The 21302-nt window shown below is 42.4% G+C and overlaps 3 protein-coding genes across 7 annotated transcripts in view; 1 reads left to right on the top strand and 2 right to left on the bottom strand.

Annotated features, from left to right (window-relative positions):
* C9H1orf105 (chromosome 9 C1orf105 homolog) overlaps positions 1 to 8586 on the bottom strand; it is a 29645-nt gene extending 21059 nt beyond the window's left edge. The window contains exon 1 of the mRNA XM_060197885.1: positions 8357 to 8586. Within this exon, the coding sequence (XP_060053868.1) occupies positions 8357 to 8377 (21 nt within the window). The 5' untranslated portion in view covers positions 8378 to 8586. The remainder of the gene's footprint in view (positions 1 to 8356) is intronic.
* Positions 991 to 3206, top strand: PIGC (phosphatidylinositol glycan anchor biosynthesis class C). The gene is made up of 2 exons (XM_007525189.3): positions 991 to 1080; positions 1684 to 3206. The coding sequence occupies exon 2, from the start codon at positions 2057 to 2059 to the stop codon at positions 2948 to 2950; it is 894 nt and encodes a 297-aa protein (XP_007525251.1). The 5' UTR covers positions 991 to 1080; positions 1684 to 2056; the 3' UTR covers positions 2951 to 3206.
* Positions 8587 to 10189: 1603 nt separating the features above from the next.
* DNM3 (dynamin 3) overlaps positions 10190 to 21302 on the bottom strand; it is a 392696-nt gene continuing 381583 nt past the window's right edge. For 2 of the 5 annotated variants that reach the window (XM_007525190.3, XM_007525192.3), the window contains one exon: positions 13612 to 18659. In XM_007525190.3, coding sequence (XP_007525252.1) covers positions 18590 to 18659 — 70 coding nt within the window. In that variant the 3' untranslated portion in view covers positions 13612 to 18589. Of the gene's footprint in view, positions 10624 to 11260; positions 11302 to 11378; positions 11523 to 13611; positions 18660 to 21302 lie in introns of those variants that run through there. The other 3 variants (XR_009551586.1, XM_060197878.1, XM_060197876.1) reach the window with 3 other exon arrangements.

The following is a 21302-nucleotide window of genomic DNA, read 5'->3' as shown; positions in this document are numbered from 1 at the left end:
GGAAACTAGTGTGTGTAGGGAGGGGGGGGGCTGGAGGGTAAGCCCCCCTGCCCAGCTTTCCTGTTTCTTTTAAAAAATATATTTATTTCCGGGAGTCGGGCTGTAGTGCAGCAGGTTAAGCTCAGATGGCGCAAAGCGCAAGGACCGGCATAAGGATTTCAGTTCGAGCCCTGGCTCCCCACCTGCAGGGAAGTCGCATCACAAGCGGTGAAGCAGTTTTGCAGGTGTCTTTCTCTCCCTTTCTCTGTCTTCCCCTCCTCTCTCCATTTCTCTCTGTCCTATCCAACAACAATGACATCAATAATAACCACAACAATAAAACAACAAGGACAACAAAAGGGAATAAAATAAATATTTAAAAAAATATTTATTAAAAATTTATTTCCTTTTTGTTGCCCTTTTTTAAAAAATTAGTTTATTTAAGAAAGGAGACATTAACAAAACCGTAGGATAGGAGGGGTACAACTCCACACAATTCCCACCACCAGAATTCCATATCCCATCCCCTCCCAGATAGCTTTCCTATTCTTTACCCCTCTGGGAGTATGGACCCAGGGTCATTGTGGGATGCAGAAGGTGGAAGGTCTGGCTTCTGTCATTGCTTCCCTGCTGAATATGGGCGTTGACTGGTCAGCCCTTGTTGTTTTTATTGTTGTTGTAGTTATTATTGTTGTTGATGTCGTCGTTGTTGGATAGGACAGAGAGAAATGGAGAGAGGAGGGGAAGACAGAGGGGGAGAGAAAGATAGACACCTGCAGACCTGCTTCACCACCTGTGAAGCGACTCCCCTGCAACCGGGATCCTTATGCCGGTCCTGCGTTTTGCGCCACGTGTGCTTAACCCGCTGCGCTACCGCCCGACTCGCTACCCTTCCTGTTTCTGCAGTGGATGCTTCACCAAACCCACCTTTCCTCTTCCGCGCCAGGCTGGGAAGAGCGCGATTCTCGGTGTGGACGACAGGGGGCAGCAGCGGAAGGTACTGTGGCCGCGCCGGGCTGGAGACCCGGAAGTGCTCGCCGAGCATGACCCCGGCGCCCGAATGGGAAAGGAGGTAGCCGCTTTCCGGGAGCGCCCCAGCTGGTGGTTTGCGAGGGGTGCGATCTCCCTGCCAGGTGGGGACAGCGTCCTGTGTCCACGTGCGGCGGCCGCGGTGGGAGGAGATCGCAGGAGTCAGCTGGCCAAACCGACCCGCAGCGATCTCCATGTGGGAGGGGGGGCTTTTCCTCCGGCCCCAGCCCCATGTAGAAAGGACGAGTGTCTCCCTTCTTCTCGGGGTCCACCCTTGTGTCTTTGTGAGTGTGTGTGTGGGGAGGGGCTGGGGGGAGCGAACGATCGAGAATCCTCAGTATGAGTACTCGATTTTGGCCAACTCAGTTCCAGCCTCATGCTTCAGTTGTGCTCAGACAAGTCACTTGGGTTTTCTTGAATAACACGCCTTTGAGGTCCCATTAAATGCATCCCCCGCAAAGCCTGCTAGATACAGTTGCAGGCGGGCCCCCAACTGAGTTAAAAAGCTGACTGGCGGGGAGTCATCCTTTGCTTTGATTCTGCCCCACTGTCAGCTTTCCTATCAGATGACACGGGGCTGACATGAACAGACAAGGTGGTTCAGGATGCTGGGTAGGGGGTACCCTGCAGGAACCACACCAGCGGAGCTAACAGGTCTCTTGTCACTGCTCACAGGCACAGAATTTCCAAGTTGGAGCCCTTTTATCATGATGAAGCGGCCAGAACATGGATGGCGCACAGCCTCGGAGTAAACTGAGTTGGTTTGATGTTTAATTCAGTCGTGCCCTTGACATTTTCACGACCATCCTGGGTTCATAGTATCTCTCTCTGGGAACTTGTTGGCCTGGCTTGGCCCTAGAACATGCTCCATTGCTGCATGCTGAACCTGGGCCACTGCTTATGAACACGGGAAGGTCGGCTGCTGAACAGTGTGGTGTTTACAGAGCTCAGACCTACACACCTTATAGAGAATGAGACTTGCATATGTAGCATGCCAATGCCTTTCTGCACAGGCGACTGACCTGGCGTAGGCTCTAGGGGAAGAAGGATGTGCGCTCAGCCTGGGACTGACACCCAGGGAGTCAGGTGGCAGAAGGTCCTGTATGAGCGCCAGCCCTTCCCTGATAACTACGTGGATCGCCGCTTCCTGGAAGATCTCCGTAAGAACATCTATGCCAGGAAGTACCAGTACTGGGCTGTGGTGTTTGAGTCCAGTGTGGTGGTTCAGCAGCTGTGTAGTGTCTGTGTGTTCGTGGTCATCTGGTGGTATATGGACGAGGGCCTTCTGGCCCCCCAGTGGCTTTTTGGGACAGGCCTGGCCTCCTCCCTGATTGGCTATGTCCTGTTTGATGTCATCGATGGAGGGGAGGGGCGCAAGAAGAGTGGGCGGACCCGGTGGGCTGACCTTAAGAGTGCACTGGTCTTCATCACCTTTACCTACGGCTTCTCACCAGTGCTGAAGACCCTGACTGAGTCGGTGAGCACTGACACCATCTATGCCATGGCGGTCTTCATGCTCCTCGGCCACCTCATCTTCTTCGACTATGGGGCGAATGCTGCCATCGTGTCTAGCACACTGTCCCTAAACATGGCCATCTTTGCCTCTGTCTGCTTGGCCTCCCGCCTGCCCCGCTCCCTGCACGCCTTTGTCATGGTGACATTCGCCATCCAGATTTTTGCCCTATGGCCTATGCTGCAGAAGAAGCTGAAGGCCTGCACACCCTGCAGCTATGTGGGGGTCACGCTGCTGTTCGCCTTCTCAGCCCTGGGAGGCCTGCTCTCCATCAGCGCTGTGGGGGCCGTCCTCTTCGCCCTGCTGCTTGTGTCCATCTCATGCCTCTGCCCTTTCTACCTCATCCGCCTGCAGCTCTTCAAAGAAAACATTCATGGGCCATGGGATGAAGCAGAAATCAAAGAAGACTTGTCTAGGTTCCTTAGCTAGGCTAGAGCTCTCTGTTCTGTTATTTGAGCAAGCAAGCAAGCAAGCAAACTCAGTGCCCAGCTAGTATTAAGGTACAGTTCTATTTTGGAAGCAGCTTGCTGGAGTGGGAGAACAGAGATCCAAAGAAAAAACTAACCAAGGGATTGAATGGTGGAGGTGAAGTGCTTGCTCTTTGTTACTCTGTGGATGAAATTGCTTTCCTGAATGCACAGTGACAAAGTGAGATGATCTCTTATTTATTAAAAAATCAACACAACTATCAGTCTGTCTCATGAATATCTTGTAAGCAGAGGCTAGAAGAGGCATGAAGACATGAAGAAAATAAAAGTGTGTGTGTAAAAAGATCAATTTTTTCATTCTACTAGTGCAGAACACAAGGGAAATTCAAAAAGGCTAGAGGTCAAACTGAACTTGAGCAGTAGAGATAACAGAGAAGGTTGTGCTTGGGCTGGGTCTTAGGTGGTGAGATGTAAGTATGCCAGGACAAGATAGTAGCACCTTTAGGAATCTAAGACATGATATGAATATGAAAAGTGAGCACACTGACTGACAGCACCTGGGACAGCAGCCTGTTTTGCCCTGTCAACGTTAGATGTGCTCCATGTCTACATCTAGGAGAGACCCTTAGAACTCAGAGCAGGGAAAGCATAAAACCTGTGAAAGTGGAGTGTTACATACTCTCTCCATGTAATTCCAACAAGTTTCACAGGACTAGAAATGGATTCCAAAAAGTCTTGGGAAGACTATCAATAAAGATGTGTGTTCATAAGAAACCAAAAATTAAAAGGTAGCCCCAAGCCCTTAGGTGGGCCCTCATGAAGGTGATGAGGTTTAATTAGGGCCTGTGCCTTGCAATGGAGACCCAGTCAGAGTTGGCCTGACCTCATGTGACAAGTGTTGGGAGAGTTATTTGCCACTTAACCTTTAATTGCCACCAGGGTTATCTCTGGGACTTGGTGTGCATGAAATGCACAGCTTCAGGTGGCCGTGTTACTCTCTCTTTCCCTCCCTCCCTCTCTCTCTCTCTCTCTCACACACACTAGGAGAGAAATTGATAGGGAAGTGTGAGATAGGGAGAAGGAAAAAGAGACACTTGGAGCACTGCTTTAGAGTTTGTGAAGCTTTTCCCTTTGCAAGTGGGGACCAGTGACTTGGACCCAGGTCCTTATGCATAGTAATGTATGCTCTCTGGCCTTATGAACCAGTCTCTTCAACTGAAAGAGTGCACATGGAATACCAGTGAGGGATTTTTAGATAATGCCTCTGTATGAGAAAAGCAGTAGGCAGGGGGAGTAGGCTACAGGGGCACTGGAATTAAATCCTAATCTGTGGAATATTTGTGTGCAATGTTCTCTGCCTCCCCACTTTGCAACTGTTTCTCCTACTTTTGCTTTTTTTTTTTTTTTTGTAAGTTGTAGGAAGAACCACAGAGTGATGAATGATAGAGGAGGAGTGACTGGGGAAACAGCTGGGCCCATCCCTTCCAAACAGCCCAGGACTTGGAGTGAACTGGGTGGAAGAGGAGAGGGGATGCTGTGGGTAGCAGGTGGTCTTTCTCTAGGAACAGGATATGGCTGAGAGATGTATCAGAAGATTGTGCAGGGATCCCAAAGTGGTATACACTGATGGGATGATAACCAAATGGCTGTGTTTTGTCCATTGGGCAGCTAGCTTAAACGGGATTTAAGAATTCATTGAGTATAGTCAGAGAAGCATAAAAAGCCTTCATTTATATATTTAAATTACTCTGGATAGAGACAAAAATTGAGAAGGAAAAGGGAGTTAGAGAAGAGAAAGATGCCTGCAGCACTGCTTCACTGCTTGTGAAGTTTTTCCTCTGCAGGTAGGGGCTGGGGGCTTGAACTGGGGTCTTTGTGCTTTGTAACATGTGCTTTACTAGATGCACTGCCACCTTTCCCTGTCCCTGGCTATTTCCATCTTCTGAAGTTAAAGATTTAAGAATAAGGGGCTGCCATGCAGTGGCACACTTAGTAGAGCCACACATACTACCATGTGCAAGCCTCTGATCCCCACCAGTAGGAGGAAAAGTTCATGAATGGTGAAGCACTACTGCAAGTGTGCAAGGTCTCTGTTTCCCCCGTCTCTTTCATATTCTTTATCTCTAAAAAATAAAGGCCACCAAGAGTGGTGGATTTGTCATGCAGTCACTGAGCCCCAGTGGTAACACTGGTGACAACAAAAAAAGGTAAGGGAAACAAGAAATAAACCAGCAGAGGGCAGCATCCATCTGCTTTTTCACTATAACATAACCTGTTAACCTAGGGAAGCTGGCTGGATACAACACTATCTGTGGACATCATCATTACTCCTTTTTATAATGAAGCTCACTAAATTTGGAATTTTTGCTGAACTGTGGCTTGGGAAATAACTACAGTTAGGAAGTAACACATTATGGTAGTTAGTTAGAAAGTATGTTTCCTGACTAAGTGACATTGCTCTGCACCACTGGTCTGCAGGCAGACACTTGTGTCACGTAATCCCATCAAGAAATAGGGGTCCACTTGGGTCCACCTGCATGTTAGCTGTCAGACTTAGGCAAAAATTATTGAAGTCATGGGTTCCTTGGAATATACCTAAGAGAGACCTAATAGCTTTTTCCCAACCAGAAACCCCAAATCGTCATCTGCAATATTCTTGCCTTTAGGTTCATTATTAGTCAACAATTTGTTCTGCTTTATATCTTAACTCTTTTTCAGCCACCAGGTTCCGGTTGCTAACATGATGCCAACCTGACTTCCCTGGGCAGAGGACCCCAGCATGTGTCCTGGAGCCCTATCTCCCCAGATCCCTGTCCCACTAAGGCAAGAGAGAGACAGGCTGGGAGTATGGATCAACCTGCCAACGCCCATGTTCAGCGGGGAAGCAATTACAGAAGCCAGACCTTCCACCTTCTGCAACCCATAATGATCCTGGATCCATACTCCCAGAGGGATAAAGAATAGGAAAGCTATCAGGGAAGGGTATGTGATATGGAGTTACAGTGGTGGGAATTGTGTGGAATTGTATCCCTCTTATCCAATGGTCTTGTCAATATTCCCATTTTATAAATAAAAATTTTTAAAAAAGGGTCCAGGGAGTCAGGCGGTAGCGCAGCGGGTTAAACATACATGGCACAAAGCGCAAGGACTGTCTTAAGGTTTGAGCCCCCAGTTCCCCACCTGCAGGGGAGTCACTTCACAGGTGATGAAGCAGGTCTGCAGGTGTCTATCTTTCTCTCCCCCTCTCTGTCTTCCCCTCCTCTCTCCATTTCTCTCTGTCCTATCCAATGACGACAGAGACATCAATAACAACAACAATAACTACAACAACAATGAAAAACAATAAGGGCAACAAAAGGGGATATATATATATATATATATGTCCAAATGCCAGATGGAAGGTCTTTGAAGGGCAAAGGACCACCCTGAGAAACATGAGTTCAAATGATCCCAGAATCAGTCTTGTACCCTAAAAGCCCAATTGTCCAATCCCTTGACTATGATGCTTTGTAGATGACAGAATAGGTGATCTTTCTAGTCCAGAAAAGCTGACTAGGAGCTACTTCTGTTTTCTTTTGAGCAATGATGGTCAGTGAGGATACTGTAGGCCTCTTTGGGTTTTTAAATGGCAAATCTGATTAGTAGGCCCGGGGGAATTTTTTATGAATATACAGTGCAGCTGGCAATGTTTTGCCTCTAAAAGATAAAATGGCTGCCAGCCAAAGGAATAATCTTGGTCTCTTGGACTCTAACTTGGTCTCTGTTGTCTTCTGAAATGTGTTTATGGAGATGAAGCCGGGTGAGAAAAAGGAACCCTGCAAAGTCCAGAGACCAACTTTTCTGTACTGTTATGTGGCGCCTCAAACACATATCTGAGAGGCAGAAGTCACCTTAGTGATTTACTGTGTTAAGGACTATGGATGACTTTCTACCTCCTGGGGTCTTGTAGGTCTTTCTTCACCTGCTCAGTGAGGTTGTTTGAGGTTCAGTGAAGATGTAAACTAGGACTGCAAATAAGTATAACATTTGATTGGATTGAAAACAAAATGTGAGTAGCAGTTTATGTCCATGTTTCATAGAAAAAGTCTGCCTCCAAATTTGATTAATGTTTTGACAGTATGGCCATTCAAAGGTAACTTTTAGTTAAAGTCAGACAAGAACAGGAGGGCATTAGGGGAGTGAGGCAGCTGGGAAGTCCCTTGGGATGTGGGATAGTCAGGGGTGTAAAAACATGCCCACCTCCCCCCACCCCTACCCCTGGAGCTTTTTAAGTCTTGTTAACCTGTTTGAACTGCAATGGGTCATGCATGTTTGATGTTTGTTTTCTTTTTCAGCATCTTAGCACTTTGAGTGAGGTCTGGGTTTTTTAAATAGGTACACAAAAATAAATGGAACTGGATGTGATTATACATATTAAAACAAGTTTTTTTTTTTATTACCATAAGGTTTCATTCATATGTGGAATCTAAAGGACTGAAACATAAATCTGAGAAAAAAAGACCCCCCCCCCCAAATAAACAAACTGTTGCTAATTCTTCATTGAGAACAATGGTGGTTATTGTTGGGAGGGTGTGGCACAGAACGTTGGTGGTAGGTGTGATGTAGATATTGTAATCTTATAACCTTGTTAAGCCATCATTAATCACAAAATTTAAAAATGGTTTTCAAAATTGAAAATGGGGAGTTGGGTGGTAGTGCAGCGGGTTAAGCGCACATGGCTCAAAGCTCAAGGACCAGTATAAGGATCCCGGTTCTAGCCCCTGGCTCCCCACCTGCAGGGGAGTCACAGAGGAGTCACTTCACAGGCGGTGAAGCAGGTCTGCAGGTGTCTGTCTTTCTCTCCCCCTCTCTGTCTTCCCCTCCTCTCTCCATTTCTCTCTGTCCTATCCAACAACAACGACATCAATAACAACAACAATAATAAATACAACAATAAAACAAGGGCAACAAAAGGGAATAAAACATATTTTTAAAAAGTGAAAATGATAAAATGGATGCACAGTTATGGAGGCTTACTTCCAAATCTCATTTGGACTAAATATAGAATTGGAGTAAAGAACCCAATATCCATTTAATGAGGTGTTTTTTTTTAATCCTACCAAATACTAAATTAGAAAAGTTTGTATGACCTTTCACATGGCAAGTATGGCTTTTTTCTTTCTTTCTTTCTCTTCAAGCTTTAGAATAAAGAAACTTGAAGCAGTTCCTGTTCCAAATCCATAGAGTGATCTTATTTGTAAACCAGTAATAGCAAGCATTATTATTATTATTATTTTACCTCCTCAGGGCTTTTACCTTCTAGGTTATTTGCTCAAACACTCCTCAATGGACATATGGTTCCAAAGGCTCAGACATTTCTTAACCAGTTAACTGCTAAGGGAAGGAATAGGAGCTTTGTTTTTCCTACCTTTAGTTCTTTTTTCTCCATCTTGGAGGTCTTGGGCTTTTCTAGCTGCAGAGCAACTTCTGAATTGAAAGCCAAAAACAGAGGACTTTAGCTTCAATACCACTATGTCCTTTTTTTTAAACCAACACTTGTGTGATTTGGAGTCCTGAATTATACCATTCCTTTTGAAATGAGAGGCTAGGTATATGACTGGCAAATTCTCCTGCGCCTTTCTCTGGCAGAAGTCAGCATCAGCACCGTGTTCTGGAATTCAAGCCCCTGTTGGGTCATGTGGAGAGTCTGGTTCTAGAACTTTAGTTCTGAAGTCAGTAAGAGTTTGTTCTTTGGAAGAACAAACCCAATCTTCTTTCATACTACTATATTGTAAATTTTTTGGAGTTATTTTGTAAGTGATTTTTTTTTAAAAAAGAAATCTTGTTACTCCCCTTGATGCTTCTAGTAACTAAGATATAATTATGAATTCAGGAAATAAAGGGATAAGAATGTTTCCATAATGTTGTACTCATTAACAGTCTAATGAATGGTTCCTTCTGGTGACCATGAATTTTGACCAATGTTGAAGAATGCTGTGCTTTTTCAACTCTCAGATAACTGAAAAGAGGGGAAGGTAGAGGGTGATACACAGAAAACACTACAGATAGTAAATGCATAGCAAGTCTTTTTTTTTTTTCATAGCAAGTTTTAATGTGATTAATTTTATTCATGGCTCTTGCCCACAGTTTGGCCTTTTTTTAAAAAATATTTATTTTCCCTTTTGTTGCCCTGCTGCCCTTGCTGTTTTTTTTTATTGTTGTTGTAGTTATTACTGTCGTCATTGTGAGATAGGACAGAGAGAAATGGAGAGAGAAGAGGAACACAGAGAGGGGGAGAGAAAGTTAGACACCTGCAGACCTTCTTCACCACCTATGAAGTGACTCCCTTGCAGGTGGGGAGCCAGGGGCTTGAACCAGGATCCTTAATGCAGGTCCTTGTGCTTTGCGCCACGTGTACTTAATCTGCTGCACTACCGCCGACTCCTAGTTTGGACCTTTTTATCTTGTACACAGAATGTGGAGGAGATGAGTAAGGTTGCTTGGGAATCAGTTGATTCTGGTATGACTTGGGTTTCCCTTTCTTCTTGTTCATCAGAAGAGTTTAAGTTCAAAAACTCCATTCTGTATGTAGTGTGTGTGTGTGTGCATTTAAAACTTCAGTACAGAATATACCATTTGAAGGTTAAGGTATAGAGAAGTTATAATTTTGGACTGAAGGACAAGCTAGCTCACTTGGACAAAACAGCGTGGTTTTGTCATGGTTTGAGCTTTTTCCCCCATTGGGGGACAACTTTGGTGCTACGGTCTCTCCCTGTGTTTTTGTCCCTCTCTATCTGAAGAAATTAGTCCAGGAAATACGCGCGGGCGCACACGCGCACACACACACACACACACACACACACACACACACACACACACTTTTAAAATATATATTTTAATTATCTATTTATTTGTTGGATAGAGACAGTCAGGAATCAAGAAGGAACAAAGGGAGAGGGAGAGAGAGCGCCAGGTGGTTAAGTACACACACTACAGTGCTCAAGGACCCGGGGTCAAGTCACTGGTCCCCACAACAACTGTACTGTAAACCATTAACTTCCCCAGTAAAATGATTTTCAAGAATTTTTTAATATTTATTTATTTTCCCTTTTGTTGCCCTTGTTTTTTTGTTGTTATAGTTATTATTGTTGTTGTTATTGATGATGTCGGTGTTAGATAGGGCAGAGAGAAATGAAGAGGGGAAGACAGAGAGGGAGAGAGAAAGATAGGCACCTACAGACGCGCTTCACTTCTTGTGACTTCTCTGCAGGTGGGGAGCCGGGGGCTCGAACCGGGATCCTTACGCTGGTCTGGTCCTTGCCCTTTGTGCCATGTGTGTTTAACCCGCTGCACTACCACCTGACTCCCAATAAAATGATTTTTTAAGAAGGGTGAAGACAAGAGATAACATCTTCAAAAGGACTGTGAGCAGACAGGTGAGAAGAGAGAAGTTCTGCCAACACTTCTGGTGTTATGCAGTTTTATTCTGCATGATGTTTCCCCCTGAGTTTGCCAAATAGAGTATGTGAGGCTTCTCTGTTTCAGACCAACAATAGGATTCCTGGGTGGAGGTTGGAAGATTCAGCCTTTTCTAGATAGCCTGCATTTTTGCTTCATCCTGTACTCTTCTTCAGCTGAAAGCAGATTTTTCTTCTCTACCAAATATTGGGTTGTCAGGAAAGTCTTGATACATTTCTGCATAGAAAAACACAGAAAATACATCATGACTTTTCTGACAACTCAATAACTTCTTAAATCACAATGGGGAAAAGCTCAGCTTCAACTGGTGAAGTGCAGGACTTGCACGTGTGAGGTGCCAGTTCAATCCCTGGTGCTCCGTGCACCAGAGTGGCACTCTGTTTTTTTTTTTCCCTCCACTGTAAAATGGTCTCTAGGTTATATTAAATAAATAATTTTTAAAAAACTTTTTAAAACTATCTTTATTTACTTGATAGAGACAGCCAGAAATCAAGAGGGACGAGGAAGATAGGGAGGGAGAGATACAAAGAGACACTGGTAGTCCTGCTTCACCACTCATGAAGCTTTCCCCTGCAGGTGTGGACTGGGGACTCGAACCTGGGTCCTCGTGCACTGTAACATGTGCACTCAACCAGGTGCATTACCACCAACCCCCCTGAAATAAATAATTCTTTAAAGAACTTTTTTTTTTTAAGATAGTCTAAGTTTATGAGACCAGAGCACTGTTGAGCTTTGACCTTTGATGAACCTAGGCCCTCAGAACGTGTTCTGAGATAGCTCCCTGACCCCAAATTAATTTTTTCCCACTTAAGCTCCATAAGAGATCAAATTACACTTTTTTTTTTTGCCTTACCTGTTTTTAGTTGAAACATACTTTTACTTCAATTGGGCTTTCTTAAGAAAAAGAAACAGCACATTTCAATTTTTTAAAATATAGAATAAACTTTGTTTTTATTATAGACATAAATCAAAAATAAAAGTTTTTTTATGTACATACAACATACAGTGCAAATGAAATGCTTTAAATACCATGAAAGACAGGTTGTTGAACACGAAGGAGGTGAATGAGGAGGGGTTAGGATGGTGGTCGTCCTGGGACGGCAGGAGGGGGTCGCCTAGTGAAAACAAAACGAAACAAAATAACAGAAAGCAAAACACAAATGTAGAGGAAGGAAGCAATGTTTAAATCATAAAACAAATCCAAATGGGAGCATGCAAACTAATCCCACAAGAGTCAAATGCAAACCAGACAGGCAGCATGCAGAAATGAGGGAGATGAGAGAATCCCACTTGGGGAGCTTAGCCATTCCCTGGAAACCAATCAATTACTCTTAGGGCCCACTCCAAGTTATTTCACCCTAGGATGACAGAGCTTTGTGACTTGGCACCAAAGGCAAACACCTCTCTAATAGGAGTATTTGTTTCCCAACTCTGATTCTGTGACATTCCATCAATTCCAAAGAATTCAATAAATAGAAACTTTCCAAAAGGTGAGAGGGAATTGCTAGAGATATAGAGTAAGTAGTACTTTTGTCTCTTTGTATTAACAGTGTAGCTCAGAAGTTGATCCTGGAGAAAAGAACTAGTAAATCAGAGTTTACTGCTGAGAGGGCCTGGGAAACCTGGTCAGGCTAGCCCAGGGTGATCCTGGGATAACGTCATGTTTCCCTGTCTCAATTCTAGTGCAATTTAAGCTCTGGTTTGCTTAGATGGTGCACATGGCAAGATAGAGGGAGCTAGTTCTCCCTCATGTCCCTGGCCTGGCCTGCATGTGATAGGGCCCAAAGCTGCACTCTCTTCTGTCACCAGCCTCTCTGGAGAATTTACTACAAGAGAAGATTTGGCATTGTGAATAGGAAAGCAGCATTGGTTACAAACAGAAGTCTCTTTAATTTTCTTCCTAACAGAATCCAGAATATTATAGCAAGCCCTAGAACTATGTCTGGAATCCTCTCTGTGGGACTTCCTTTTGACTTCTCCCCAAAGAATTCAACAACTTACTTACTTACTCTTATTCTAGTAACATATCAGTTAGTCGAGCAAAGGAGTCTACAGAAAAGAAGCGAGCAAACAAACAAACAAAAAATACAGGGAGCCGGGCAGTAGCGCAATGGATTAAGCACAGGTAACACAAAGTGCATGGATCCGGGTTTGAGCCCCCAGCTCCCCACCTGCAGGGTGAAGCGGGTCTGCAGGTGTCTATCTTTCTCTCCCCCTCTGTCTTCCCCTCCTCTCTCCATTTCTCTCTGCCCCATCCAACAATGACATCAATAACAATAACAACTACAACAATAAAGCAACAAAAGGGAATAAATAAATAAATATAAAAAATACAAACTTTTTTTTTGTCTTCTATGAGACCTGACTGAAGCCAAACTCACTGGGCTATTTCTGAGCACTGGTTCAAAAAATGATTTTCCCTTCCCCAAAGTTCCAGTCAATATTCCCTGTGTCTGAGTAAAGCTTCCTGGTCTAACTTCAGTTGGCCTCACCTAGGAGGCAGCTCAGAAGTTAAAGGATGGAGAACTTGAACTTTTCAACTGCAGGGGGCCTGCAAGTCAGAGGCACAGTTAATGGCTGTCCTTGGTGCTTTCAGGAAGAAAGCAGAATTAAATTTCTGCCAAGCCTAAGGAGATTTATCACTGCTCAACCAGAAAAAACTGGTTTGGAGTCTCTAAAGGGCTTCAGAACCATTTATGATCACAGCAGGGTGGGGAGGAGAGCTATTCAGCTGAAGGAACACTGGGAGCTAGTTTGGTGTTCTAATCCAGACCTCTGAGAATGACCTAGACAGTGGCTCAGGGTCTCTTTTCTTGTGGATCTCAGCAGTTATGGGTTTTTACTATTTCTTTTCTAGATTTTTCTATTTTATATACATAATGCCCAAGTGTTTGAGGACGTGTGCTGAAAATATTTGGGTTTTTAGCTCTTTTTTTTGGCACAAGGATTTAACCTAAGGCCCTGCATATACATGATGCCACAGAGCCACCTTCCTAGTCCAATTTTTATTCCATGTTTTGAGAAAGAGAGAGAGAGAGGGAGAGAAAGAGAGAGAGAGAGAGAGAGAGAGAGGGAGATGAGTAAAATACTCCATACTGGCAACATTCTGGGCCAATTTGAACATAAGAATTACAAATAGTTAGAAGCATCAGGCCTCTCTGATATGCCAACATAACTCAAACATATAAGAATAAAGAAGGGGGAATCCTTCAAACATTAGCATTTATTTCAGGTTCAGAAATACAGTTTCACATTTTCACAATAGGTACAGGTGACTTTCAAGAACGACATAGGCTTTTAAGAGTTTGCTTCCAAAATTGCATTCACAGAGTACATCCATCTACCGGCATTCAGAAGTCCTAAAGTGCCGAGAGGACAGTGGAAAGTATTCTGGCTCAAATTAATTAAGGTATCAACAGAGAAGACAAGGTTTTTTTTTTTTTTATACTATTTCTTCATTTAAAAGAGCAAAAGTGGAATTCAATTCAGAAAAGGAAAAGGAGACAATCAAGTGAGGCTGTACATGTGAAATGAAACAGAAATCAAGTTAACAGTAGAGTTTCTAGTTGGGAGGAACAGTTGTTATCATATTGACAGCCAGAGGTTAGACAAAGTAAATGTATCATAATTTTAAAAGCATTACACAGAGAACAAAAATATAGGAAGTGCAAGAGTAAACATTAAAAAGAAATCAATGCCTTTGATCTGAGTCACGTATGAAACCTCAGGCGAGTGGTCTCTCCAGTGTAACAGCTTGAAGAGGTCTTATGACAGACACGGAACTCTTCCCTGCTCTCTCTAACACACATTTTTACATGTATATACAAACAGCAATGCATTTGCATATGTCTCAAAATATTCTTAAAAGTTTCACAATATCAAGCACCACATAATTTTATGCCACCTACGCTTAACCCGCTGCACTACTGCCCAACTCCCAACACCTAATTTTAAACATGCCAACCAGAAAGGGTGACGAGATTATCTAGAAGACACACTCAAGCTTTTGAGAAAAGACTGAGTGAGCTAGTGAGTGAAGAATCGCTTCTCTAAGCTTACACAGCTTTTTACCCATTGCATTCTGAGCTCACAGCTAGCAGTCCTCTGGGTGAGATGATACAAAACCCAAGGCTTGTGTCTCACAGATTAATTCCACTGAATTCTACCATTCAGAGAGCTACTACTTAGGTTTTGTTTTCAGTGTTAAGGAGATTCCTTTCAATTTCAAATTTTACTGTTTGCCAAGTGAAAATTGTCCACTTGACCAGTGGATGAAGAACTTAGCTCCAGGGTATTTGTTAATTCACTAGGTTTCTCTCTGGAAATTGTGGCACATTTACTTAGAAAAACCTACCACTTTCATTATTTTGCTGTTATCCTTCTATTCTCTTTTATGACATCTACCAAAGAGACACACACAACAATGTAAACAAACTAGTTTAGATTTTTAAGATTCAATTCAGCAAGTCAAGAGTAGTTTCTTATTCTAGTCAGTAACTTCAACCTAGGTTTGCAGATGTTACACTTCTTAGCAATCTTGCAATGAAAATCTCTTCTTAGATAGCAGCAGATTTGGGTACAATGCCTGTGGATGTTTTTCTGCCATACTGTCATTGGTAATTCTGAGCTTTCAGCCTCTTAGAAAGAAAACAGTTTGGAGAAAATGTAGTGTATTTTATGTATGCTATTAGATACAAACCATTGTTATCATGTGTTATAGCAGATCCTCCAAAGTTACATTATATTAGCACAATTTAACAATATATATTCATACACACAGATACAAAGCACATGTATACATAAATATTCACACCCATACATAAGCATATCTATACAACACACATACTCATGCTTGTGGTATTTGAACAAGTTCTTTTCAACTTTCCTACTCAAAGGGACACAAAACCCATGTAACTTACAGAAAAGAACTTACTATGTAGATATGGTGTATATAGATATACATGCATAAAAATGTATTTATACACAGAAAAAAACAACATTTAACAAATACTGGTATTAGGTCCCATTTCATATTTGAGCATTATGGCTACAGTCAACACTAGAAAGTCATAAAATTAATCCATATAACTACTTTAAATTCTAAGTCAGAAGATTTATAGCACAGGAGCTGGTTTCATTATGTTCGGAATACAAGAAGTTTGTATTTGAATGAGTTCATAGACAGACCTTATTGCTCTTCTATGTTACAAAACACAGCTAAAAAGCAATATTCAGAAGAGTAATCTTGGTAGGTGATTTCCATAAATGCAACATATCTGTTCTAAATCAATACTAGTATAATAATAGTGTCCACAATTGAGTAAATGACTATTCGAATTAGTCACTAAGCATGCAAGATTTCGCATATGACAATAAAATATTTACCTGTCATATAAATACGTGTTACTTTTCCAAATACTAAAACACTGAATGCTTTATTCTATTTTATTCTATTATACTAGATGTGATGGGGCTACATATATTGTGTAGACAATATCAGAGAAATCTGTTAAGTTACACAAAAGATTAGAATGCTATGGAAGATGCTGAGAAAGCTCAGTGAGCTCTATTCCTAGAATATTCTTAGAAGTCCTAGAGCTTCCAATTCCATTCACATGGCCATCTCTTTTTAGTGAGATGCAAACCCTTTGGGAAGTGGGATTAATTACAATTACTAGAGTGTATGAGTGCAACAAGCTGAACATATCCAGCACGACTGCTCAAATTCCGAGAGGCTGGTTTCTATTAGAATTAAGTTGGAAGAAAAACTGAATGAAATGTACCCACAAAGTGAGACAATCGGGACAGTGAAACTCTGGAATTATAATCTGAGAGCAAAAGCCAAAGATGACAAGCACTCTTGTTTATGACTGCATAAATTCAGTGGAAAGAAACTTGGGAAAAAAATCTCCAGTTTTCTTTGACATGGTTAGTGCTGATCTAAGAACACACTAGCAGTTCTCTGTAACATTTTCCTTTAACAGAAGGGAAAATTTGAAATACAGCAAAATGCAAAACCACATTTAGCACAAAGCTGAACCCTGAAGTATATAATCTGCTAGCTGTCTATTTGAGAGAACTCAAAGGAAGAAGCAGAGGAAATCCTAAAGAGAGGGGATTTTATGAAAAGATATCACTGCAGATTATTCATTTTGCTTTGGAAGTTTAGTTAACACATTTCCATTTAGCTGTGATGCTGATTTTTAAAATATAGTAGGTATCTTGTTTCATTCTCAAAAAGCCAGTATTTTTCCCAATAAGAAAAAAGTAGGATAAGAGAAGATTTAGGATGGTGTTCTTTATACAATTCCCCTCTTAGAATTTAAATGTTCTTTTTCTAAATCTCATAATTTCATTTTATTTGTCCATTATAAGTGAGTGAGTTAGCTCTGCCCGCTAGAACAAACTCAACACAATGCCATTTAACTTAGTTAGTTCTCTTTTTTTAATAATGACTAAGAGCTTTTACTCCATACTTTATGAGTGTCTGCTTTGGGTCTAAACTACACAGGAAATTAAAGTTAAACTAACATACAAATCATGTTTGCTGCTTTCAAAGGTAGACAGTTCAGTTGGTGAAACCTGATTTACCTCTGCAAAATATGAAGTAGTGTCATGGGACCCCACTATTCAGTGAATACTTGAGGCTGCTGTCTGGGAACAGTTATCAGACAAATTCCAGTTGGCTTCTGGCCATTTCCTTCATGCTAATCATCTGGTCCTAGGTTGTCCAAAACTCAGCTTCAAGAATGAACGATTAACCCCCAGGCTAAATGGCTTTTTTTTAGATTTCATAAAAATGTTATAAATTGCCCATTTGCTTTAGATCTGGATGTTTTAATACCATTTTCAAGTGTGAGTCAGAGAGAGAGAGAGAGAGAGAGAGAGAGAGACTATGAAGTTGTACAACTGTGAAAGTAGGGCTTTACTTGGACCCAGGATATCTCTTATTAAACACTTGAATTTTCTTTCCATTCTAGGCATCATTCTTCTTTTTTAAATTGTTGTAGTTATTGTTGTTGTTGATGTCGTTGTTGTTGGGTAGGACAGAGAGAAATGGAGAGAGGAGGGGAAGACAGAGAGGAGGGGAGAAAGAGAGACACCTGCAGACCTGCTTCACCGCCTGTGAAGTGATTCCCCTGCAGGTGGGGAGCCGGGGGCTCGAACCGGGATCCTGATGCCAGTCCTTGCGCTTTGCGCCATCTAGGAATCATTCTTTAAGTTTGGTTTCTCAAAGCAAAACTTGAGATGTATTAAGAACACCTAAGCTCTTTTAAAGGGAGGGCAAGTTCTTATATAGGGGGACTACATATTAGTTGGCAAAGAGAGAAATAATATCAGTATGAAAAATAAGTATTTTCCACATCAGCCTTCACTGTAACCTATGAGGAAGAGAATATATAAGTGAATAAAGAAAGTATATATTTTCCAGGCTTTTCTAGAGATATGATATTTTGCTTCTTTCTTGAATTCTGAAACTAATATCATTGACCAGTTACTGAACAGCAAGTTTTTGACTGTTGAATATGAGTCCAGTATGAAGCAAAACACACTAGAAGGAGAAACTCTCTAGAATAAGCAACATATTAACTTTTCCTTTGTAAACTGCCTTGTCCTTCTGGAAAAGTTGTACTTTTAAGGAACCCTGATAAAAAAAAATTACTTCATAGGAGTCTTACAAAATAAAGAGGAAGGAAAGCAGATCTATGGAGGTAATTGTGGCACAGGCAGAAACATTACTTAACAGACAATATAATTTGTTAACAGACACAGAATGTGGGAAAGTCACTATGTATGGCTTAGGTGTGAACTCACCATTTCTTATCTCTCAAGAATTATATTTCATGAGATCCCTGTTGCGTAACTTGGGAAATGTGTCCAAAACCATGTCAAATAGGTTCTGGGGTGGGCAAATATTCCCCAAGGTACCGGGCTGTGAACCTAGCTCAACAAATTCTACATAAAAAACTCAAAGGTTCAGCAGTTTCCAAGAGTCAAACCCTAAAATCTTGCCATGCCATGAGCACAGAGATGGGAGATGTGTGCGGGAGGGAGACTGATTACTTGCCTATTGGTGTCCACACACGCCATCACTCATGACACACCCAGTGCTGCCATGACCATCACACATGTTGCTCTTGCATGATTCATTGGTGATTAGTGGCCAGGCCAGACATTCGGTTTAGTCTAACAGGGATGATTCTAGTGGGCGGATTATAGTGGGACGAGTTGGTGAGGGGGGTGGTCTCCGGCTAGAAAGAGAGAAAGAGATAGGTAAAGAAACAAGTAGAACATTCAGAGGAAAACTGTCCCATAGACACCAAGAAAGAGCTAAGGAGCACATGCACATGCACAGTCCAGTCCCAGGAAGGTAGCTGTTCTTTCTGCCATGATTGTAACAGCTCTTCCCAAGCCCCCTTTATCTTTAATAAGGAGAAGGGAGGGATATTTTCACAGGCAATTCTTTCTCAAAACTGAGTTTTTCCCTCCCATAGCTGGGAAAGAGAGTTAATGATTGAAAAGTTGAATGCTACTGCGCATTCCTCAGCCAATAGAGTCAGGTTAGAAGGAGCTGCCTGGACTGATAGGCCCACTCCATCAGCTGAGGAGGGACACCAGGCCTCAGACTATGGTGAGGTTTTGAATTTTTGTTCTCTTTCAACATTCTTTCTCTGTTTCATACAATCAGGTGTTGGTAAATTGTGAGGATGTGGTAGAGCCTGGCAGGGTTTGACCTGAGGAGTGCATCTACCCTGTTAGTCTCTCTCTCTACCAAGAGGCTGAGCAAGGAGGGACAGGAATAACCCTAATGGTTTTCCCCATCTTATCAGGCTTCCTGCTGCACAAAGCACCCTGCATTCCTGATACTATGGCCTGCTCCCTTATTATCTACATAATCATTGTTTTGCCTGAAAGATCCCCACCCATTCCATTCCTTTGATCTATCTTCTTTCTACCCTCAAGACCTCCCTGCCTGCAGGGTTGTTGGTATGCTTCTAAAAACCCCTTCTGTTTCATTAGTTTAATCCCCCCTGCTTAACACTATTCTATTTACATAACCACTTCATTCTATTTACATAACCTCTGTTAACAAGCACCACCTTCCCTCCAGGGCACTGGTGGTTTAGTGGTAGAATTCTTACCTGCTCCGCCCCCTCTCCTTGTCATACCCTGATTTTCACCAGTCACTTTTCTCTCCATCCTCTCTGCGTCGCATCCTGTTCCCACCCTACTGGGCTAGTATATTTATAAGGACAAGATTGTTTGTAGTTTAGTTTAGCTTAGCTTGGTATAGATTGTGCTGCATCCTGCATGAATAAAGAGATACTGCGTACAGCTCAGCCATGAGTCCCTGGTCGTCTGTTACCCGCCCGTGAAGCCAGCCCGGCGAAAACAACATAATGGCACCTACAACGTGGGACCGGACCTGCGCAACTCCCAGATAAGTGAAGACTTTGCCTACCTATGACTATGGTCTTCTCTTCTACTTATGAAGAGGTTTGCCAAAGCCTCTACTGTTTCATCATGAGACAGTTACTCTGTCTCTGGAACATTTTGCTCTGGGCCACACTTTGTTTCCCTGACTGGGAACTTTGGTTTCTTGTGACCCTAATCATAGAGCTTGGGAGATGCACTGAGATTTCTCCTTGGACTTTCTGGATTCCCTCTCCCATGTTTCCTGAGGAAAAGGACTACATTTTGCTCTGGGCCACAATTTGATTCTTTATGACTGTGATCGTAGACCTTGGGATATACATGGGGATTTCCACTGGGACTTTCTGGACTTCTTCTCGAATGTTTCCCATGGAGAAGGTCTACTCTAATTTGAGGAGCATTCTCCAGTACTGTGGCAGTCCCCAAGAATGGAGACACGTGGTTAGTTCTACTCTCCTGATTAGATTCTTTCTTCGATGGGAAGACACTTTTAAAAATGGGTGCCTGAAGCAATCCAGCAGGAACAGTCAGAAGCACCCTAAATGGAATTTTGAAGAGCTTTTTGGACTAGGACGCCCTCCAGGGACTCATAATGCTACATGGTGAGATCTGTTTCGTAAGAGAGTGATTTGAATGACTGAATTTTTGTATGACATTGACTTAAAAAAAAATGCTGGACGCAGCCATGACTTCTAGAGACATCCAGAAACAATCCAAAAAATTGTTTCTTCCCTCCTTTGATTTCTTTTTTACGTCTTGGCATAAATCTGAAACGTTTAATCCTGAAAACTGTATGAGTTATGGGTGGGGCAGATAGTGCAATGATTATGTTAATTATTCTCATGCCCGAGGCTTCTACCGTGATTCTTCTGTTTACCTTTCCACATTTTATTGAGTTTAAACTGTTTTAACAACCTTAAAATCATACTAGAAAGGACTTCCAATTATAATGGAGTTATCAATTACAGTAAACTTCTAATCTTCTACAAGTTTTGTTTGACAAGTAAGTGAATTTCAGTTGTCAAGTCTTCACATGAAAAAGCATCTACTCAAATGGAATTCCTGGAAATCCATTTGGATCCTGTTCTCTGACATCGCCCACAAGATGGAATGACAACAACACACCCCCGGAAACCAATGATGTGACCTGGCATGACCTGAAGAAACAGATTCACAGACTCCAAAGATCACTCTCTACAGAAAAGCAGAATTCTGGTGGCCGACATTCCCCATTGAGACAGACATGCAGTGTCTTATCCCTTGGCATTTTCTTCTGTGGTCAGCTGCTTTGGACTGATACCTCCATCGGACTTACTGGTACACGCTGCTGTGTTTTTCAAAGACTAACTTCATAGGGCACCAAAGTAAAAACCCAGTGGTGAGGGGTAGACATGTAGCTTCCTGGGCCAGTGGGGGGTGGGAATGGGCGGGAGGGATGGGTCACGGTCCTTTGGTGATGG

The sequence above is a fragment of the Erinaceus europaeus genome, chromosome 9 (assembly GCF_950295315.1).
Source record: "Erinaceus europaeus chromosome 9, mEriEur2.1, whole genome shotgun sequence".
NCBI lineage: Eukaryota > Metazoa > Chordata > Mammalia > Eulipotyphla > Erinaceidae > Erinaceus > Erinaceus europaeus.
The sequence above is the reverse complement of the archived record's forward strand: the minus strand, read 5'-3'. Positions and strand labels throughout refer to the sequence as shown.

Coding starts and splice junctions, on each gene's coding strand:
- PIGC (XM_007525189.3), top strand. CDS start 2,057: ATGTGCGCTCAGCCTGGGACTGACACCCAGGGAGTCAGGTGGCAGAAG.